This window comes from Bos mutus, chromosome 7 (genome assembly GCF_027580195.1).
Source record: "Bos mutus isolate GX-2022 chromosome 7, NWIPB_WYAK_1.1, whole genome shotgun sequence".
Classification (NCBI taxonomy): domain Eukaryota; kingdom Metazoa; phylum Chordata; class Mammalia; order Artiodactyla; family Bovidae; genus Bos; species Bos mutus.
In genome coordinates this window covers 32,530,961-32,553,962 of record NC_091623.1, presented here as the reverse complement: position 1 = coordinate 32,553,962, position 23,002 = coordinate 32,530,961, and the positions used below count along the sequence as shown (strand labels likewise).

The window sequence follows — 23,002 nt, the reverse complement described above, 5'->3', positions numbered from 1 at the left end:
CCCATGGACTGTAGCCTACCAGGCTCCTCTGCCCATGGGATTTTCCAAGCAAGAGTACTGCAGTGGGTTGCCATTTCCTTTTCCAGGGGATCTTCTTGACCCAGAGATTGAACCCAGGTCTTCTTAGTGTCTGAGCCACCAGGGAAGTTCTAGGGGCTGCCTGTGGCAGTGGAGACCTGCTGGATGTTCTTACAGCCTGATATGGGTCATGCATACTCAGAGCAATTGGCCCCAGACCGTGGGACCCTGGGAAGAACCAAGCTGCTTAGCCTCTCCGCAGGGTGCAGGCAGCAACCCATGTCTGCTCACAACCTGGTGGTGATCACCACCTCTGGGGTCTGGGCAGCATCAGTGCTGGTTTGTCTGCTGTTTCAGGCACTTTCCCTGGGTTTGGTAGTGGCTTGTTGTCACTCAGTCATGTCTGACTCTTTGAGACCCATGGACTGTGGCACGCCAGGCTTCCCTGTCCTTCACCATCTCCCAGAGTTTGCTCAAACTCATGTCTATTGAGTCAGTGATGCCATCCAACCATCTCATCCTCTGTCATCCCCTTCTCCTCTTGCCTTCAGTCTTTCTCAGCATCAGGGTCTTATCTGATGAGTCGACTCTTCATATCAGGTGGCCAAAGTGTTGGGGCTTCGGTGTCAGCATCCATCCTTCCTGTGAATATTCAGGGTTGATTTCCTTTAGGATGGACTGGTTTGATCTCCTTGCAGTCCAAGGGACTCTCAAGAGCCTTCTTCAGCACCACAATTTAAAACCATCAGTTCTTCAGTGCTCAGCCTTCTTTATGGTCCAACTCTCACATCTGTACATAACTCCTGAAAGACCATAGCTTTGACTATAAGGACCTTTGTCAGCAAAGTGATGTCTCTGCTTTTTAATAGACTGTCTAGGTTTATTATTAATTTTTTTCCAAGGAGCAAGCATCTTTTAATTTCATGGCTGCATTCACCATCTACAGTAATTTTGGAGCCCAAGAAAATAAAGTTTGTCAATGTTTTCATTTTTTTCACAACTCTTTGCCCTGAAGTGAAGTGATGACACCAGATGCCATAGTCTGGTAGCTTGCATTTCCTGCTGTGGAATTGTAAATTGCAGTCACGTGTAATTCTGCTTGGGGCTCTGACTGGTTTGGTTGGTTTTGGTGGCCGCTGGCAGGCGCTCACTCAGCTCTCACTGTCTGTGACTGCAGAGTTAGGGTGTCCCAGTGACAAGGACCTCTTGCCCCTCTGAGATGCCCAGTCTTTTCCCTGACTCCCTGCACTGTGTCATCCCAGCTCCCTCAGAGAGTGGAAGCCAACCCAGGTCCTCTCCCTGAGGCCCAACACCCGCACCTGAGCCATGACACCCTGCTCTAACCTCTGCTGCAGGCGGAGACATCCAAGCCGCTTCTTGGTCGTGACGTCCATGTGGTGGATTCCATCCGTTGTGCCTTCTGAGCGCCCACCACTGTGCTCCCCTCTGTGGTTCTGAAGCTTCCCCTGACCCCACCCGCAAGAGAGTTTCCTAGTATGAGGAAACTTTTCCTCCTTCAGGTCCCTGTCCCGAAATCCTTTGTCTCTTTTATTATCTTTATCTTTTGCCTTGTCTTGTTCTAAGGAGATTGGCTTGCCTTTTTGAAAGCTTGGCTGGTTCTGCCAGCATTCAGAACTTATTCTGTAGGTATTGTTCCACATACTGATGAATTTTTGATGTATTTGTGGGGAGGAAGGTGATCTCGCCTTTTTATTTCTCAGCCATCTTCTCTCCTAACCCTGTATATTTTTCTTGATGTTCTTCAAGCATGTTGAAAATTTATTTAAACAAGCAAGTTGAAGCTCATTGATTACTTCCTCTGGGAAAAACAAAAAAACACCAAACCCCATAGAATACTCATATAATCAAAATGTCTACCGGATTATTACAACAAAATATTTTCCTAAAGGCAATTTATCTATTATAAAAAAGGAAGTAGGAGAAAACAGTAAAACAATAATGCATATACATGTGTTCAATTTTGCAGTGTATCAAGTAATAAGAGATCGATAGTCTAAGCTACTACTTCCAGGAAAGTGAATATTGAAATCAGGAATTATAATTCAAAGGTTTGACATGGCCAGGGAAATATCACAAATAATGCAGAGTTAGTCCCGTTATAAATACGGATTACCTGCCAAAATATCCGCCAACCTCTTATAGCATGAATATATACAATATTATTGTAGAGAATATTTTAAATACAAAATTTTAAGAATTATTTTTACGCATTGAATTTGCATCTGAAAATTTGATGACTATCAACCAGTTAAAGAATATTCAGAATTGGTGTTTTCAGGGCCCTGCTGCTGCTGCTGCTGCTGTTGCTAAGTCACTTCAGTCATGTCCGCCTCTGTGCGACCCCATAGACGGCAGCCCACCAGGCTCCCCCGTCCCTGGGATTCTCTAGGCAAGAACACTGGAGTGGGTTGCCGTTTCCTTCTCCAATGCATGAAAGTGAAAAGTGAAAGTGAAATCTCTCAGTCGTGTCCGACTCTTAGCGACCCCATGGACTGCAGCCCACCAGGCTCCTCCGTCCATGGGATTTTCTAGGCAAGAGTACGTCTCATCAATCTGGAAATAATAAACCTTGATCTGACATCAAGAAAATGAAAATAGAATTAGCTGAAGTCATTGTTAAAATACAAATTCCTGGATGCTACACTAGATTTAAAGTGAGAGGTTTAGGGATATATTTTTAACAAGTCTCTTAGTTCATTAATATAATATGATGAGTTTGTTTGTGTGTGTATGTTAGTCACTCAGTCATATTTGACTCTTTGTGACCCTGTGCACCGTAGCCTGTCAGGCTCCTCTGTCCATGGGACTTTCAGGCAAAAATACTGGAGTGGGTAGCCATTCCCTCTCCTCCAGGGGATCTTTCTGACTCAGGAATTGAACTCAGGTCTCCTGCATTGTAAGTGGGTTCTTTACTGTTTGGGCCACCAGGGAAGCCCATGATGAAGTTAGAAAAGATGGATTTATTATGCCTAGCCTTTAAATGTAATATTTTTATAAAAGGTTTTATTTAATCAAACTTCAAGGTAACCATTTTCAGGTATCCAAATTGGAAAGAAAGAGGTAAAATTATCATTTTATGCAGATGATATATTATGATATGTAGAAAACCTTAAAAGAGTCCACACAAAAACTTCCAAAATTGATAAATGAATTCAGCAAGGTAGCAGGATACAAGTTTAACACACAGAAATCTGTTGTATTTCTTTGCACTAACAATGAAGTATCAGAAAGGAAAAGTAAAAAGACAATCCCTTTTAAAATTTCATTGCGAAAGTAAAATAAACCTGACAAAGGAAGTAAAAGACTTGTATTTTGAGAACTATAAAACATTGATAAAGAAAACAGAAGATAATTTAAAGAAATGGAAAGATATCCTATGGTCTTGGATTGGAAGAATTAATATTGTTAAAATGGCCATACTACCCAAAGCAATCTATAAATTTAATGCAGATACCTATCAAATTCCCTATTACATTTTTCACAGAACTAGAACAAATAATTCTAAAATTTATATGGAGATAAAAGATCTGGATCTTTATAAAAGATCCAGAGTTTCCAAAGCAGTCTTGACAAAAAAGAACAAAGCTGAAGGTATAACCTTCTCAGATTTCAGACAATATTGCAAAGCTACAGTGGTCAATACAGTGTGGTATTGGCAGAAAAGCAGATGTGGATTAATGGACAGAATGGAGAGCTTGGAAACACACACACATAGGGTTAGTTAATCTTTGACAAAGGAGGCAAGAATATATAATGGAAAAAAGACAATCTTTTCAGTAGGAGATGTTGGGAAAGCTGAACAGTTGCATGTAAATCAATGAAATTAGAACATTCCCTCACATCTGACACAAAAATAAACTTAGTGGCTTAAGGAGTTAAATATAAGACATGACACTATAAAATTTCTAGAAGACAACATAGATAAGACATTCTTTAACATAAGATGTAGCAATGTTTTCTTAGGTCAGTCTCCAAGTCAGTCAAAATAAAGGTGAAAATAAACAAATGGTGCCTAATCAAGCATATAAAATTTTACATAGCAAAGAAGACCATAAAGAAGACAAACAGACAACTATAGACCGAGAGAAAATAGTTGCAAATGATGTGAACAACAAGGGCTTAATTTCCAAAATATACCAATAGCTCATACAACTCAATAACAGAAAACAACCCAATCAAAAAATGGGCAGAAGACCTAAATTTCTCCAAAGAAAACATACAAATGTTCAATAGGCACATGAAATATGCTCAACATCACTGATTATTAGAGAAATACAAGTCAAAACTACAATGAAGTATCCCCTCATACTGGTCAAAATGGCCATCATTAAAAAAAAAAAAAGAACTACAAGTATCAAATGCTGGAGAGAGTGTGGAGAAGAAGAAACCCTCCTGCACTGCTGGAAGGAATGTAAATTGGTACAGCCAGTGTAAATTGGTGGAGACAGTTTGGAGGTTCTTTAAAAAACTAAATTGATCCAGAGTCTACTCCTGAGCATTTATTCAGAGAAGACTCTAACTTGAAAAGATACTTGCTCCCCAATGTTGATATCTACATTATTTACAATAGCCAAGACAGGGAAGCAACTTAAATGTCTATCAATAGGTGAATAAGATAAAGAGGATGCAGGGTGTGTGTGTATGTGTGTGTGAATATACATATACACACGTACATGCAATGGAATAATATTCAGCCATTAAAAGAAAGAAACAATGGTTAGCTGTAGTAGTAACATGGATGAACCTAGAGAGTATCGCACTAAGTGAAGTAACTCAGAGAAAGACAAATGCCATATGACCATATATTGATTGATAAAATCAATATTGTGGTAAAAAAAAAGGTATATATATATATATTTAAACTTTATTTTGTGTTGGAGTATAGCTGATTAACAATGCTATGATAAGTTTCAGTTGAACAGAGAAGGGATTCAGCCATGCATACACATGTAACCATTCTCCCCCAAACTCCTGTCCCATCCAGGCTGCCATGTAACACTGAGCAGAGTTCCCTGTGCTATATAGTAGGCCCTTTTTGGTTATCCATTTTAAATATAGCAATATTGTACATGTCCATCGCGAATGCCCCAACTATACCTTCCCTCAATCCTTCCCTCCAGCAACCATAATTCATTTTCTAAGTCTGTGAGTGTCTTTCTGTTTTGTAAGTAAGTTCATTTGTATTGTTTCTTTTTAGATCCCACATGTGTGGGATGTCATAGGATACTCTTCTCTGTCTGACATCACGCAGTACCACAGTCTCTAGGTCCATCTGTGTTGCCTACAAATGACATTATGTCCTTTTAATGGCTGAGTAATATGTCATTGCATATATGGACCACATATTTTGATGCTGTCATGTTTTGAAGCTGTAATGTTTCATATGGGCATCCTAGGTGGCTCAGTGGTAAAGGATCCACTTGCCAGTGCAGGAGATGCAGAAGACCCAAGATCTATCCCTGGGTTGGGAAGATCTCCTGGAGAAAGAAATGGCAACCCACTCTAATATTGTTACCTGAAAACTCCCACAGACAGAGGAGCCTGGCAGGCCAGTCCATGGGATTGCAAAGGAGTCAGGCACACCTGAGTGATTGAGCAGGCATCCAATGGTTCATGTATTTTCTTTAATAGTATATGTCTTTTAAATATCTTAATTATATTCTAAGTATTTTTAAGTATAATAAAGTGAAGAAGGAAGGTTACGTTCAGTTCGGTTCAGTCACTCAGTCGTGTCCAACTCTTTGCAACCCCATGAATCGCAGCACGCCAGGCCTCCCAGTCCATCACCATCTCCCGGAGTTCACTCAGATTCATGTCCATCGAGTCAGTGATGCCATCCAGCCATTTCATCCTCTGTTGTACCCTTCTCCTCCTGCCCCCAATCCCTCCCAGCATCAGAGTCTCTTTAGGCAAATATAACTTATGAAATTTATATTATTAGCTAACATTTTGATAAATTCACCATCTTATTTTATTTTTTCCCTAAAGATACTTGCTTAACAGCAAAGAATAAAGGCAGCTGTAGCACTTCAAGTTCTCCACTTTTCTACTACTTGTATGTCTTTATTTTGGGACAACTGTTCCTGGGAACAGGAGGAACTCCTCTGTATACCCTGGGAACAGCCTTTATTGATGACTCTGTGCCCATCCACAAATCTTCTCTCTATATAGGTAAGTTTGCTGCTAATACTCAGTGTCATTTCATGTTATTGCTTATTTAATTTATAAGTAATGTACAGCATACACTTTTTAAGAAGTTAGTTGTGATTTCGTAAGTATTTACACTAGGTAAATGCAATATTACTTTTTTTTGTTTAACTATTTGCTGAAGTACCATGTCCTTCAGTTGAATGTGGTTGATTTTTATCGGCATCCTCCTTTCTCTCCTGTGCTGGGCATTTCAAGCCTTCCTGGAAGTGCCATCCAAGAAGTAGGTCATCTTGATTGCTGGAATGCTTCCCAGGCTAATGTACACAGGTGTGGGGGTAGAGTTCTGCTGTTCTGTGTGACTTACTTCATCCTACATGGAATTGACTAAAGCAACAAAAGAAACCACACAATAGTACTCAGAAACTTCTGTGGAGTTGTCCATTTCAGATTAATGCTTTTTACATATGACTCAGTATTTTCCCTTTGTGATCTAATTCTTGACAGCACAAGTTTCTCTTAAATTCCATCCCTGGAGTTCCTGGAAGGTAGAGCTGACTAAACCATGCATGGCCTACATCCAAATTAATGTGTAATATATTTACATGTGAGTTTTCACTTTATCGAGGTTTCCCTAGTGGCTCAGGTGGTAAAGAATCTGCCTGCAGTGCAGGAGACCTGGGTACAATTCCTGGTCAGGAAGAGCCCCTGGAGAAGGGAATGACTCTTTATTCTCTTACTGGAATGGCTCCAGTATTCTTGCCTGGAGAATTCCAGGGACAAAGGAGCCAGCGGGCTATAGTCCATGGGGTCTCAAAGAGTCAGACACAACTGAGCGACTGACACTTTCACTTTCACTTTATCTGTATACTCAAATGTAGGGGACTTTGTCCACTTGGACTGCTCAAAGAGAATACTATAGACTAGTTGGCTTACAAACAATAAAAATTTATTTCTCACAGTCCTGGAGGTTGGCAAGTACAAGATCATGGTGTCCAGAGATTTAGTATCTGGTGAGGGTCCATTTCTTGATTCGTGGGCAGCTGCCTTTTAGCTGTGGCAGAGGGGACAAGTGAGGTCTCTGAGGCCTTCTTTTAAGGGCACTAATCCTGTTCTGAGGGCTTAACTCTTATGACCTAATCCCTTCCCAGAGGCCCCACCTCCAAATGCAACTGCATTGGGAATTGGGTTTCAACATATGAATTTTGGGGCGACATCAACTTTCAATGTTTAAAGAGACCTGTTGCCATAGTCACTGGAAGTCACTTGTGTTCAGTGTAGCCCTGAATCTCTGATACAGAAACCACTACACTTTTACCTGTTCGCTTGCTTTGCTTTGGTCTTTGCACAAGATCTGATGCTCTCTCACACATTCTGGCTGATCTGTACAACTCCACTTAACTAATTTAACAGTGCTTTTATTTCAGCTAGCTACCAGTGCTGCTTTTCAGTCTTCCAGTTCACAGATTTTCTCTCTGAGGTCCTCTTCTAATCAGTGCTTCTCATAAAACAATTTCAATCTTTATATTTTAGTAACACACAAAATACGAAGTTTTTCAAAGATTGTTTAAGAATGGAAGGGTGGGGTGAAGGCCCAAGAGACCATCCCAGATGTTATATTCCCTGGGACTGACAGTTTTCAGGGCTACAGTGATTACAGCAGAAGGATACAAAGGAGAATCAGCAAAGGGAAAAGGCGCCTAAGGTAAAGTACATACACAACCATGCACAAGCTTCAAGCACCCACTTGCCCCTAGTGGAGCCACAGAGGCCAAAACTAACTCCTTCAGCCAGGAGTTGTAAGAGCATATATGAAATGTTTTCTGCCAGCTATGTTAATTAGAGATTCAATGCTCAAGGATTTTACTGGGAATTGGCCGTATAGGAACCCTCTGCCTTGCACATAAGAAAGTTCTAGACTCTCAGAAGGAATACAAGTGTTTGGAAAAACTTCATTGTTTGTACAAACAGTTTCAGCACAATGATCCACCTTTATATGGGAATGGTGGCATCCCTCTGGACACTTAAGATCCCAGATGCAAATCCAGGGTCAACCTCACAAGCACGGTCTTTCTAAAGATTACAGCCATAAAGCCTGCTACTGTAACTCTTTTCAGTACTGTAGGAATTCACTGAATGGTAATTCTTGAGAGTAAAGAAAAAAAAAAGTAATAAAACTGGGAAACTCATTTAATTTGTTTTCAATGTCAGGTAACTGATTCTTTTCATTGGATAATTAGGTTTTGTTGAGTGAAATCCTTTCTTAAGCTTTTTAATGTTTATACATTTCCCCATTTCCAAAATCTTCCCCCATTCTTTCTTTGTTTTACAATAGTATCTGTTACTGATAGGATGCCTCCCTCTATGTGAAACAGTTTTAGGCAGCAAGGCAAAAATGGGGAAAATGAAAACAGTCAAAATTTGGTACCTATTAGAATGATGGGAAAATTGTAGTCACACAGCATGTTTAACCTCACAGCCATCTCCATGCCATTCACTCATTATGTCTTTGTCTTTAAATGCTTTTTGGAGTTTACAATTTTTGTCCTTTAATTAAACTTTTAAGTTCATTAAATCTTATTTTGTGTTAAAATCATATTTTATTTCTCCCCTCTATTAACTTCCTAGGTATATGCTCTTTTATTGTTCATCTACTAATTACCTTATATGCAAACTTGATTTTATGAAATTCTAATGTTAATTGATACTTTTATCACATTCCTGATCATCACATAATCTTAAAACCTTTGAACTTTATTCTTGTCCCAGCATTTAGTCAGTTCTTTCTGTGTCCTGTGATCCCTTCTATATTTAAGCTCCTGAAATAAGTATTATTAATGATTTATTTGGGATTCCTAGGTGGCACCAGTGGTAAAGAACCTGCCTGCCAATGCAGGAGATGTAAGAGATGTGGGTTCGATCCCTGTGTTGGGGTGACCCGCTTGAGGAGGACCTGGCACCCTACTCCAGTATTCTTTCCAGGAGCATCCCATGGACAAAGGAGCCTGGCAAGTCATGGCCCATAGGGTCGCAGAGTCAGACACGAAATGAAGCAGCTTAGCAACAGCAGCATCAGCAGTGCTTTATTTAAAAATCATTTTCCTTTAACTTGAAGAACAATTTAAGTCAGTAAGTTAGAAATTATATTAATAATCATAGGAAAGGAGTAGAAGTGAACACAGTAGAATAGTGCTTTTAAAGTACTGAGAGAACATTAATGGGCAGTTAATCTTCTGTTTCCAGTGAAAATACTCATTCTTAGATGGAAAAATAAGAGAATTCAGCACAAGCAGACTGTTCCAATATATTAACTTCAGCTTTATTATCTCCTCTCCTATTCCAGTTACATGTATGCTAGGCCTTTTTTTTTTTTTTAATGTATTATTTGTCCTTTAATGTCCTTTCTATATTTTCTATCTTTATTTTTTCTTGTGTCTTGATAAATATTTACTGATTTAATAATATATTTTCCAGTTTCATAATAACAAGTTTAGTTCTAAGTAATCTACTGTAGATCCTTTTCATGTTTGTTTTGACAGATGTACTCTATAGTTCTAGAATTTTTTTGAGAATCACTACACATGTCTTTTAATAACTTGCTGCTGCTGCTGTTAAGTCAATTCAGTCGTGTTCGACTCTGTGCGACCCCATAGACAGCAGCCCACCAGGCTCCCCCGTTCCTGGGATTCTCCAGGCAAGAACACTGGAGTGGGTTGCCATTTCCTTCTTCAGTGCATGAAAGTGAAAAGTGAAAGTGAAGTCGCTCAGTCATGTCCGATTCTTAGCGACCCCATGGACCGCAGCCTACTATGCTATGCTAAGTCACTTCAGTTGTGTCCAACTCTGTGTGACCCCATAGACGGTAGCCTACCAGGCTCCCCTGTCCCTGGGATTCTCCAGGCAAGAACACTGGAGTGGGTTGCCATTTCCTTAGGCTCCTCCATCCATGGGATTTTCCAGGCAAGAGTACTGGAGTGGGGTGCCATTGCCTGCTCTCTCATATGCCAGAACACTGAAATGCGATGCCCTTTATCTAATTTCAGGGATTGCATTTATTTGAAGCTAAGCTGCACTTATGCTGTGAACCAGTCTACCTCTAACTGATCCTCGCTTTTAGAGTATAACCTCCTTGGGGCCAACTTAAAATGTAGGGCAGGGAAACTTTACAAGATACACTTTGAGCTGCATCATTTGTATCCCTACTTCCTAAAGCCTAGCAAGGGACAGTTTCCCCTTCCAGTGCCTCTTGTAGAATCAACCAGTGTACTCAGGAAAAAAAAAAAAAAATCAGCCTTGATTTTTGTTAAATATCTCTTTTCTTCAGAATCTTAACACAGTGATCCTTCACTATTTTTATCTCTTTGCCTTCAAGTATATATTTAAAAATAATGTTTATAATTTTTAAAAGTTTTTCTTAGTGGGCAATTTGGTTGGAAACACTAGTCTACCTAGTCCATCTACCATTCTTATAAATGTATCTATCTAAACCCAATTGGATTTAATTTATAAAAAAGATCTATCACTAAAGATAATTTGGGAATCATCAATTTCCAACATTTTAAATCATGTATTTCTATCCATAAAAGTTTTGTGAACATGAATCTTACATATACTTAAAATTTTCTACTAACACATTTTTTACATTTAAAAATATATATTAGTCACTAAGTCGTGCTGAACTCTTTTGGTGACCCAATGGACTGTAGCCTGCCAGGCTCCCCTATTCATGGGATTTCCTGGTCAAGAACACTGGAGTGGGTTGCCATTTCCTTCTCCAGGGGATCTTTCCTACACAGGGACTGAACCCACATCTCCTGCATTGGCACATGGATTCTTTACCACTGAGCCACCAGGAGAGCCCATAGATAAATAAAAGTCTTATATGTTTTCAGATCATCTTGCATGACCTCTACTTTGGAGCCTTAATCTAGTACATAAATCATTTTTGCCACTGATGTCTGCTTCACTTTGTGTTTGGTATATTCCTTTCCTTTCATGTATAGGAATGAGAATTTCAGTAGTTAATAATCATTTCAGAAGGTGGTGCCATATGAGGATATAATTTTTTGTATGAACAATTTTTTAATAAAAAGTAATAAGTTGTGTATGGCAAAATTTTAAATATCAGTTAAAATGGGAGATTCACTAAGAGCAAGAGTTTACTGGTTTACTTTTAAGAAGCAGACTAATGACCAAATCCAGGTTTTAAATCAGCTGCCATAGTCCAAAATAAAGAATGCTTTTGGAATGTGTACAGCAGGCTACAGTCCATAGGGCCGCAAAGAGTCAGACACGACTGAAGCAACTTAGCATGCATGTATGCACAGAAGATAAAAGGCTTCTCATTTCACATTGCTTTCTTCCATGAGCATTGTAGACAATAATTACCATCACTGTTCACAGAGGGTAATGGTAGATGGAGACTACCCCTGCTGTAAGTTCACATAATAGAGCTTTCCATATATTTATAATTATTGGATTTGTTGCAGTCATTATTGTAGTCTAAAAATTTTTATATAGATTCATGTATTTGAAGCTCCTTGACAGTGATACCACTCAAATGGCGTTTTTTTAGTTAAATGTGTAATTTTGATATAATTTGAATCATTTTGTTTTTCTATAGTAAAATATTTGTCTTTCTTAACTTGTCAGACATTCAAAGCAAAATTGCACCAATGATCATGTTCAGTGTCTTTGCTTTTTTCTAGGAATTGGCTATGCCATGTCAATTTTAGGCCCTGCTGTTGGCTATGTGCTGGGAGGACAATTGCTAACCCTGTACATTGATGTTGATTTGAAACACAGGCAAGGCGATATCTATTTTTCTTTTATTTAGATTTATATTATTATTTTAATCATGTTAGTACCACAGACAGAGCATTTTTATAGTATTTCTTCAGACTATCATGAGGGATTTTTCTGGAAAAAACTGAATACACACAATTTTTATGTAGTATTTTGGCTGTGTTGCTTCATGAATTAATGCCACATCATCACTTGGTAAGTGATGACTAAGTGATGATAAATAAGGATGACTAATAGTTAGCTGGTCTTATTTTTCAAAATATACAACCAAGATGCTATGCATTGTTCAAAAATAATAATTAAAATTAGTTGTGCTTTCAGTAGATGTTGCTGTGGGTAGATAGCCTGAAAGAGTCTTAATAGTTTATGGTTCTCAGACAAAGTGCTGTAGTAGCTCTGATAATACCATAGAGATAACAGTTGTTCAGCTTTAACAATTGTGACAGTGGAGGATAAGAATAGATAATGTTTATTTATCCCATACTATGTTTCAGACAATATAGGTATTTTTGTGTATATAAGATATGTATAATATAGGTTTTGTGTATATAAAAATATATATATATATATAAAACTTTGTTTTACATGCCATTTTATTTAATCCTCTTACTTATCTTATAAGGTAGTTGAGATACAGAACTGGGTAAGTGGCCAAGGCATGAAATGAAGTAGGTCTTTTTGACTCTGAAACCCCCTTCTTACCCACTGAGTTACCTTCTCCTTTTCTTGAATAGAGAAATTAGTAACCTTTGATGAGGGCATGTTATCTCATTTTACTGTAACTACACAGTCCTTTGCGTGACTGTGAACAATGAATAAGAAAATATAGTCACAGCATATGATCTGTTCTTTAGCTATTAGTCCCAGGTTAATCTTTTAGAGACAAGGTTAATCTTTTAGAGACTGTAGGTTAATAAAAACATTCAGAGGTTGTACTATGTAACGATACTGTTGTATGCAGTCCTAGGTTAATCTTTTAGAGACTATCTAAAAGGTTTGGAGAGGAAGTCCTGGAGTAGAGAGCTGGGCTTTCATTTTGGTGGGGTGAAATGAGTTATCGGAATAGTGTGTTTTAGGGGAAAGCCTGTTGATATAAAAATGTGACAACCATTTTAAGAAACTGTTAATGTATATCACTTTAAGCAGAATTTTTACATTCAAATGAATGCCACAATTGAAGCACAGTATATTGGCTTTTAACAAAAATTGGTGATTTGCTGTGAGATGTATTTAGTGTTCTGTACTATATTATCTATATCTATATTATAATATCTACATATTATAATATTTAAAGAAGAAAAAGTTAACCAAGATTGAAGAATGTTCAGAAATTCAATGTATGCCTTCAACTAGTTAACATACTTACATTTACTATTAAATAGCTAAAACTTTTATGTTGTATTTGTCATGTGAAATACTTGTAGGCCATTTATGCCTGCTATCCATTGGGATTCTTCAAAATGGTTCCACTTGAAATTTTGAATAATATAGTTTCTTTGTATATGCATTTGAATTATAAATTATGTAGTTATCAGGGCTGAGTTCTAATTAACAAGAGAGAATTGACGTCTGCCTCTTGTTTTTCTGTCACACAGCATTGATATCACTGAGGATGACCCTCGATGGCTGGGGGCATGGTGGATTGGATTTCTTATATCTTGGCTGCTTGCTTGGTCTTTGATAATACCTTTTTCTTGCTTTCCAAAACATTTACCAGGTAAAAATGTCTTCTTTAAAATCAGAGAGTTTTATTCCAATGCTAGGCCAAGTGGTGCTTCCTAAATGATTAATAAGAACCCTGGGAATTAGTAAGAACTCTGGAAAATTCAATGTTTTTTTTTTTTCACATAGAATGTCAGTTGTCTGCTTATGCAAACTTTTGAATATGCCTCTGTTTTAGGAGATATTGGGTAACAATCTTAATATTCATGGCTTTTGTTGTTTTTTCATTAATATCTAGTAAAACTGTACATATTCACCTTTTTATTAAATACTTGCTAAATTTGTAACTTATGTGTTATAGGAATCTTGTTTTATGTTTATGCAAGATATAATATCTTTTAAACTGTTAGTTTGTATTTAGTTAGTTACTTCAGGACCCAATCTGCGTTAAATTATTGATGTTAGTTATTGGTTAAGGATAATACAAATACTTTTTTTTTTTTCAGTTGTCACCAAAGTTATGCTGTAGTATACTTATTTCCCACCAAATTTCAATACTAAAAATTTGTACAAAAATAAAAGATTAATGGAAAAAATATCCATTCCTTTCTCTGTGAGATTTTACTTCTTTATAATTGTGTGGTTCATAAACATATCTATAGAAGTATTTTTCTCTAGGCTGAAGACATTTCATTGTTTCTACTGTTATATGTACAAGAATAGATGATTAACGTTTGGAAACAGGCAAAAGAAAAGTAGGAAGAGTAGCAGTTGATGGACTCATTGATTTTTTTCTACCCTGGGCCATTCAGCTTCTGTTTCCACATAGTGACTTTTCTCAACTTTATTCACAGTACTGTTATTAAAAATTAAAGGACATGATAATAGTAAATATTATTTCATCTAGAAACTGTGTTAGAATTAGAGTAAAAGAAAAAAGCTTTTAACTCACTTTGTTTAATGTGTAAATGATGAGACAGAATCATTTGAAAGCAAGAAGATAGAGTGAGTATATTCACTACTTTTTTAGGTACAGCAAAAATTCAAGAAGGAAAAGTTTCCCAAACTCATCAGAGTGGTTCCTTACAAGCTACAGATGGTAATTTTGGACAAAGTTTTAAAGATTTTCCAGCTGCTCTAAAGGTACAGTGTGTACACACACACACACTCATACACACACGCGTACTCCGCACACAAATACATATGTATATATATATCAGTATCAGTATCAGTTCAGTCACTCAGTCATGTCCGACTCTCTGTGACCCCATGAACAGCAGCACTCCAGGCCTCCCTGTCCATCACCAACTCCTGGAGTTTACCCAAACCCATGTCCATTGAGTCGGTGATGTCATCCAACCATCTCATCCTCTGTTGTCCTCTTCTCCTCCTGCCTTCAATCTTTCCCAGCATCAGGGTCTTTTCAAATGAGTCAGCTCTTCACATCTGGTGGCCAAAGTATTGGAGTTTCAGCTTTAACATCAGTCCTACCAATGAACACCCAGGACCGATCTTCTTTAGGATGGACTGGTTTGATCTCCTTGCAGTCCAAGGGACTCTCAAGAGTCTTCTCCAACAACACAGTTCAAAAGCATCAATTCTACGGCACTCAGCTTTCATTATAGTCCAAGTCTCACATCCATATATGACTACTGGAAAAACCATAGCCTTGACAAGACGGACCTTTGTTGGCAAAGTAATGTCTCTGCTTTTGAATATGCTGTCTAGATTGGTCATAACTTTCCTTCCAAGGAGTAAGCGTCTTTTAATTTCATGGCTGCAATCACCATCTGCAGTGATTTTGGAGTCCAGACAAATAAAGTCAGCCACTGTTTCCACTGTTTCCCCATCTATTTGCCATGAAGTGATGGGACTGCATGCCACGATCTTAGTTTTCTGAATGTTGAGCTTTAAGCCAACTTTTTCACTCTCCTCTTTCACTTTTATCAAGAGGCTCTTTAGTTCTTCTTCACTTTCTGCCATAAAGGTGGTGTCATCTGCATATCTGAGGTTATTGATAAAAATGTAAAACAAATGTTAATAAACAGTATACCCATACACACAAGTATTATCACAAAGCATTCTTGCTTGCTTATTTACTGTAGTTCTAGCTCTTATACAGCCTTCTCCAGATTTAATTGTATTGTGCTTTGAGTAAATGAAAAGTATTCCTCAGTAGAATGGTTGGAAGAACATGAGTTATCTTATTGGCAATATCAATATTCAGTAGTTACTCCTTAGCATGTAGTCCATTATCCCATATATCATATGTAATGGGTGGATCAATTACCAATGAATTGTAACTGTTCTTGAGAATGCCAAACCAGTATTTTTTCCTTTGTGGAAAAAGTGGCAGTTAGAGGTTACTTCTTTTGAATTTGAGGTTAAAGAAACAATAGTGTTATATGGTCTATTTTATTAAACTTGGCAGAGTATTCTGTTTAGCATCATAAAAGTTTTGTACATAAGGGAGTTTATAATTTTACCTTTTCAAGATTTGAAGTTATTTACTTTTCATTATTTTTTTTTCTTCCTCAAATGAAAGCCTTAAAATATTTTTACTTCATTCATCCTACCTGTTAACTCTCCTTCCTCCCCTCCCATATAGGCACATTCTTGTGTTTTGCTGTGATTGTTTATAATTTTAAATTCCAACTACTGTTATTTTCTTTTATAGTAGTTTTGTTTTATTTCATATGTTTCTATTTAAATTTATTTTTATTAATTCTCACATGTATTACCTCAAGACTCATTACTCACCAATGCTTTTTTTAATCCTTATGTTCTCATGCTTGAATATCTCAATTCTGATTCAAATCTCTATAGATACAGCATTTTATCACTGTTTTCTCAGATAGGATGCCATCTAAGTATCCTTGAATATCAGAATGATATTTCTAACTGTATGAATACTTTTAGATCATACTTCTTTAATTTTCATTGTATGTTGATAGTGTTTGGCTTCTTTCGAGTTAAATATGATGGAGTTGAGAAGTTTCAAGTTTATGTGATACTTAATTATCCTTTCCATCTGCCAATTTGTGAATTTCTCTTTGATTTCAGGAACTTTACTAGGTCCTATGAGTCTATCATTTTTCATTAATGCTTACTAGGAGTCCATTACCTTTTTCAATCTGAAAGCTTAAATATTTTCTAGTTACTATTCTAAACAACTATTGCATTTCTTCATTCAGGTGCTTTTTCCCTTTTGTCATTCTTGTTATTTTTGTGTTGCATCATCTGGCTCTGACTTCTGAATCTTTTATCCTGCCTTATTGTGCCTCCTCTGTGTGTGTGTGTTGCTTAGTTATGGATTTTTTTTTTTTTTGCATTGAATATTCCAGAACTATACTTTGTAGTTTTTCACTTTATAGTTACATATGGTGAAATAAGTGAATCTCTCTACTCTCCTCTGGTAGATTAATAGATTCTGAGAACACCAGCAATATAGACCCTTGTTTAAAATTGCTTAACTCTATACCCAACTATGGAGAAGGCAATGGCAACCCACTCCAGTACTCTTGCCTGGAAAATCCCATGGGTGGAGGAGCCTGGTAGGCTGAAGTCCATGGGGTTGCGAAGAGTCAGAGACGACTGAGCGACTTCACTTTCACTTTTCACTTTCATGCATTGGAGAAGGAAATGGCAACCCACTCCAGTGTTCTTGCCTGGAGAATTCCAGGGATGGGGGAGCCTGGTAGGCTGCCGTCTATGGGGTCGCACAGAGTCGGACACGACTGAAGCGATAAGGAAATACCCAACTAAGGTTCTTAACTACTAATTGCTTCACTTGTGGAGCGAAACTACAAGTATGATACTTAGGAACCACTCTCATCTCTGCTCACAGTCAATTATTCATTTATTGACTATAGGAATTCAGAACACAATAAAAAAATTGAGTAAGACGTAGATTTATTATGTGGAGATTTATAATAAGACTGGGGAAGGGAACTTTCCAAACCAGCTTTCACCTCCTTTCCCTGGTCCCTTGCTTGTGATCAGCGCACATTCACCCTACTGATTAATTATGTGTCAATTTTCTAGGTGCTCTATGTATAAATTTTATCAACATTTATATACAAGGCTATCAATAATCAATATTTGTATTTTTGTGCTAAAGGAAATGCTGAAATTTTAGAAATAATTGTATTTATTTAAAATGTGCTATTTCATCAGGGAACTTACCATTCTAGTGCTACATTTTGCAGTATAATCATAGTTATTCATTTGGTGAACTGTATTTTTTCTTTAGAATTTGATGAGGAATACTGTCTTTATGTGTTTAGTTCTATCAACTTGTTCAGAAGCCTTAATTACTACTGGATTTGCTACCTTTTTACCTAAATTTATAGAAAATCAGTTTGGATTGTCTTCTAGCTCTGCAGCTACTCTTGCAGGTAAAACATTTTCTTTTGTTGTAACTTTAATAATTTTATTTTACCACATTAGATGTGTATTAAATTTTACGTGTGTAAAATTTTGGATGCTGCTGCTGCTTAGTCGCTTCAGTCGTGTCTGACTCTGTGCGACCCTGTGGACTGTAGGCCTCCAGACTCCTCTGTTCAAGGAATTCTCCAGGCAAGAAGACTGGAGTGGGTTGCCATGTCTTCTCCAGAGAATCTTCCCAGCACAGGGATTGAACCCTGGTCTCCTGCATTGCAGGCAGATTCTTTACCACTGAGCCACCAGGGAAGCACAAAATTTTGGATAGCCACTTGTTGAAGTTTATACTGACTTTGATATGTTTCCGATTTTCTGATATGAGACAATTTGTTGTATGAATTTGAGAGCTACAGAGGCTATATACATATTAATCTTAATATTCAAAGCATTAATTTTATTAACTTCTTATTTTAATATGACTATTATTATTTCTAAATGACATGAATGCTTCATATGTTAGAACCAGAGTAGTATTTGTTTTTGATGTTTTCCAATTTTTGGTATGAGGGAAGTAGAAGGTGCCATTTTCTATTGGGTTAAAATGGTATAAATTTTATTAAAATTATATAAAAATCGACTGAGTGACTAACACACACACATATAAAAATTATAGTTTTAAAATAGTATAATTTTTGGTATAAATTACTGAGTATACTTGTATGTTTTCTCACTGTCTGTATCTTTTTTCTCATTAGGGACTGTTTTAATTCCTGGAGCTGCTCTTGGTCAGATTTTAGGTGGTGTTCTTGTTTCGAAATTCAAAATGACGTGTAAAAACATAATGAAGTTTGCTTTGCTCACATCTGTAATTTCACTTGTACTGACTTTTGTGTTTGCTTATGCCAACTGTGAAAATGAGCCATTTGCGGGTGTGTCTGAATCATATAATGGGTAAATATATTTCATTGCTTTTTGATATCAATATCAGAGTAATAAACCGTGTGTGTATTTCCAAGTGTATGCTTTCTTAAAGAAAATGATGAGTAATTGGCTTAAAAAAAATTGGAAGGCTGCTTTTCCTATGTAAGAATATGTAGTTTTTCTATTTAGTTTCAGTAATTGATATCATATTAAAAGTTGGATATTTTCAGGAAGAACTTAAGGAACAACTGTTCTGTACTGAGTACTATGCTCAGGGATACAAAGATCAATATTACAGAATCTTTGTCCATAGTGGATTCAACATCCTAGGGAGAATTTCATGTTATATGTTCCTGTTGATTTAAATTTTGAAACTCCTTACGATGAAATTCTTTCATTAGGTAGATTTAACATAGAGCAGGAGAGAAATTAAAATGAAGCTAGAACTAGGTGATGGTAATCATTGTTGTATTTACTTTAGAAGTTTGTTTTAAAGAAATAAGTTCTCGTTTTTCTGACCTATAAACATGTTTCTGCCTTTAACTGGTTTGACTATTTTATCTTTCTTTGCCTGGTTTATTCTGCTTTGAAATTGTAATCCACAAGTAGAGGATCAGGGCATTGTTCAGCAGAGTGTTTTATAGCCCACAATACTGCTTTAATTGTTTGAATATATGTGTTTGAGACTGTTGAAGGGGATGGTGCACCAGGTCAGGAACTCTATAATTCTGTATTAATATAGATTCAGATAACATAAATATAGAGAAAAATTTGTCAATAACATTTATCATGATTTGTAGCTAATGTTTATGTCTGTCATTCTATTAATGAAAAATGGCGAATCTTCTAAAGCAGTGTTTGGTTCAGCTTTATTACCATTATTCGGCATTTATTGACTGCTTCCTCTGGTAGACTTTTACAGCAAAATTCCTACTCTAAAGGATTTTCCTGGGTAGCTGCATAGATTGGGAGACAGAACAGTGAATGAAAAGTGTGTTAGGTGTTGAGCAATATAAAGGGCTATGGAATTCAGAAGAGAGCTTTTCAGTTTCTTTAATTTAGATTTAGGTAAGGCTTCATGGCACAATAGAGAAATAGGGCTAATATATCCTCTTAAATATACAAAAAGTTTGAGAGAGAAAGATTTGGAGAGAGGGAATGCAGAGGAATATGTTAAGCCAAAGCATACATTCTAGAAAGTGAAGGCTCGGTTCAGGTACTGGTTTGAATGGGACTTAAGTCATGTGTCTGGACATAGGAGGGGAATACCTGGAAAGGTTGAAAGGTAGATAGAGGGTAAGTTGTACAGATGTGATTGACACCCATAAACTTCACCCAGATGTGCTCCAAGAAACCACAGTTTTTTGTATGTTCCTTTTAGAAGTACAGAAACTTACTACTCTATCACCTTGGCAAATGATGTGGATGTGAGTCCATCTGGTGTTTTCTACCTTAAACAAGAGTCACTACCCAATGAGTTATCCTTAGCTTACTCAGAAGGGAGGGCAAGTGAGGTGGTATCAGTTTGAGGTGTCTGTGGGGACTGGTCATGGAGAGAGATCAAGATCTGGGACATAGAGATCGTGCTTAATTACATACACATTCTTAGTGATGAAAAGACTAAAAGTGAGTATACACATACACGTGTGTGTGTGTGTGTGTGTATGTGTGTGCTCAGTCATGTCTGACTTTTTGTGACAGCAGGGATAGTAGCCCACCAGGCTCCTCTGTCCATGGAATTTTCCAGGCAAGAGTACTGGAGTGGGTTGTCATTTCCTACTCCAGGAGATCTTCCCAACCCAGGGATAGAACCCATGTCTCTTGCATCTCCTGCATTGGCAGGTGGGTTCTTTACCACTGAGCCACCTGGAAAAACCCATACACACATACACACATACATATAGAGATAAAGCCAAGCCACAACAGAGGTGTGACAGCGTCAGATCATTTTTCTCTGTGGCCCTACATTCTTAATTTACCTCTGTACCCTGCATATTAAAATGTCCATATCATGGACAGCTTAGTTATAATAACCTTATGCAAGAAACTCACTCGTAAGAAAAAGTATATGGATAGAACAGACTTGGAAGCTTAAGAAATACCTCCTTAGTGAGTGGGAGAAAGAGAGGTTGTCAAGATGCAGGATTTCTAGTAGAGTGATGCCAAGAATCTTTGCCCTTTGCTGTGTAACCATAGATGATTAAAAAGCTTTTATAACTCTGAATTAATGAATTAGGCTTATTGTTAGGTTCATTCAAAGTCCTATATAACAGTATATCCAAAGCTTAAGATCAGTAATACTGATCATTTCAGGGGATATTTGTAATATTCATAATATTTGAAATAAATGTGTTTTTAAATGTTTGATATGAGCACTACACTGGGCTTCCCAGGAGATACAGTGATAAAGAATCTGCCTGCCAATGCAGGAGACACAGGAGATGCAGGTTTGATCCCTGGGTCAGGAAGATCCCCTGGAGGAGGAAAGGGCAACCCACTGTAGTTTTCTTGCCTGGAAAATTCCATGGACAGAGTTCTTGGGATCTCAAAGAGTCAGACACGACTAAGTACACACATACATGAGTACAACACTAAATTCAGTTGAAAGGAGATTGTCAAAGGATATTTCCAGAACTCTAGTAGGTATTAAAATTTGCCATTGTCCTATATCACTTGGTAATCTATCTGTAAGATCTTTGGGTCTGTTTTGGTAATCAGTGTTGGTTATGGTGATTTGCATTTTACTTTATACTTAGTAAGCACACACAATATTTTTTCCTTCTAGGGCCTAAAGCTGTGATTTCATTGCTTATCTGAAACAGCACCTTAAAGAAGCATATCCATCAAGGAGTTGCAGTAGATTTAGGGAAATCTTTGCTTTTTGTAGAAGCATATTTATAGAATAATATTTTGGATTCAAATAAAACATTAATGATTAAATTCAGCTATTTGTGATTAAACATGTTTCTTATATCTACATATGTATATGTATAAACACACAGTTATGTATTTTTGTGTATATTAAATATAATATTAAAATTTTAATATTCAGGTTTTTAAAAGTATTCAATTTTTTAAAATAAAATATTTTACATATTTTAAAAATTTAAAAAAATTCATAAACTTAACAAACATTGGCTGTTTTCCTGATAATAGTTCCCCCTTCACTTCATGAAATAAAACTTTACAAATATATAGGCTACAGTGACTAATCCTTGATAATAAGGAATATATTCTACATTTCTTTGTTTCTGTGGTAGTTTACATGACTGTCTTAAAGTTTGATGTTCTTAGTAATCATTTATCAATAATATTGGAATTATAAGAATATTTTAATTTAAAAGTTACTGTGCAGAGACTATTTCTAGAGTTGCAGGGATAGTTTTTCTGTCACCTTATTTCTACATATATATTATAAACTAGATGAGAGCAGAGACTGTAATGCTTAATTTCATGAATGGAATCATGCTTGATAAAGAAATTTAGCAGCAGCTGGTAGAATAGATTTGAAGGAGAGGCTCCAAGCAGGAGATGAATTACTTAAAATTAACTCTTTGATCACCCTTTCCTTCAAATTCCCCACTGGTTATCTTCCTGTTTATATCCTTCTCTTTAATCTGTTTCCTGTATGAACTTCTTGTTTTCCACCTACTCTTTAAGTGTCACCTTTTTGCAATATAGCAGTTACTATCTTCTAATAGTTAGATAAATCACTCATTTATGTCTTTCATCCCCAGTACAAGAAACATTGCTTCATGGTTGCAGGAAATTTTATTCCACCCTGACTTCCATTCTTTTTCCTTCCTTCCTTTCTCTCTTTCTCTATCTTTATTTCTGTCTCTTTATTTATTTTGGGTCTATATCCACTAAAGCACATAATTGGAGCTCGTTATGTATTCATGAAATACATGAACTCCCAGGACCTCTCTGTACTCTTCCCACTCTTTACATGGTTGATCTTATCATTCTCATAGTTTCAGCTACATCCATATGCAGATGGATATTAAGATACCTGGCTCCAGACCAAATTTCTTCACCGAATTTG

The 23,002-nt window shown here is 36.9% G+C and overlaps 1 protein-coding gene across 1 annotated transcript in view; it reads left to right on the top strand.

The window, feature by feature from the left end:
- Positions 1-23,002, top strand: part of SLCO4C1 (solute carrier organic anion transporter family member 4C1) — an 87,609-nt gene that overhangs the window by 47,930 nt on the left and 16,677 nt on the right. The window contains exons 3-8 of the mRNA XM_005889797.3: positions 6,028-6,210; positions 11,895-11,991; positions 13,587-13,708; positions 14,684-14,796; positions 17,906-18,050; positions 18,792-18,987. Coding sequence (XP_005889859.2) covers positions 6,028-6,210; positions 11,895-11,991; positions 13,587-13,708; positions 14,684-14,796; positions 17,906-18,050; positions 18,792-18,987 — 856 coding nt within the window. The remainder of the gene's footprint in view (positions 1-6,027; positions 6,211-11,894; positions 11,992-13,586; positions 13,709-14,683; positions 14,797-17,905; positions 18,051-18,791; positions 18,988-23,002) is intronic.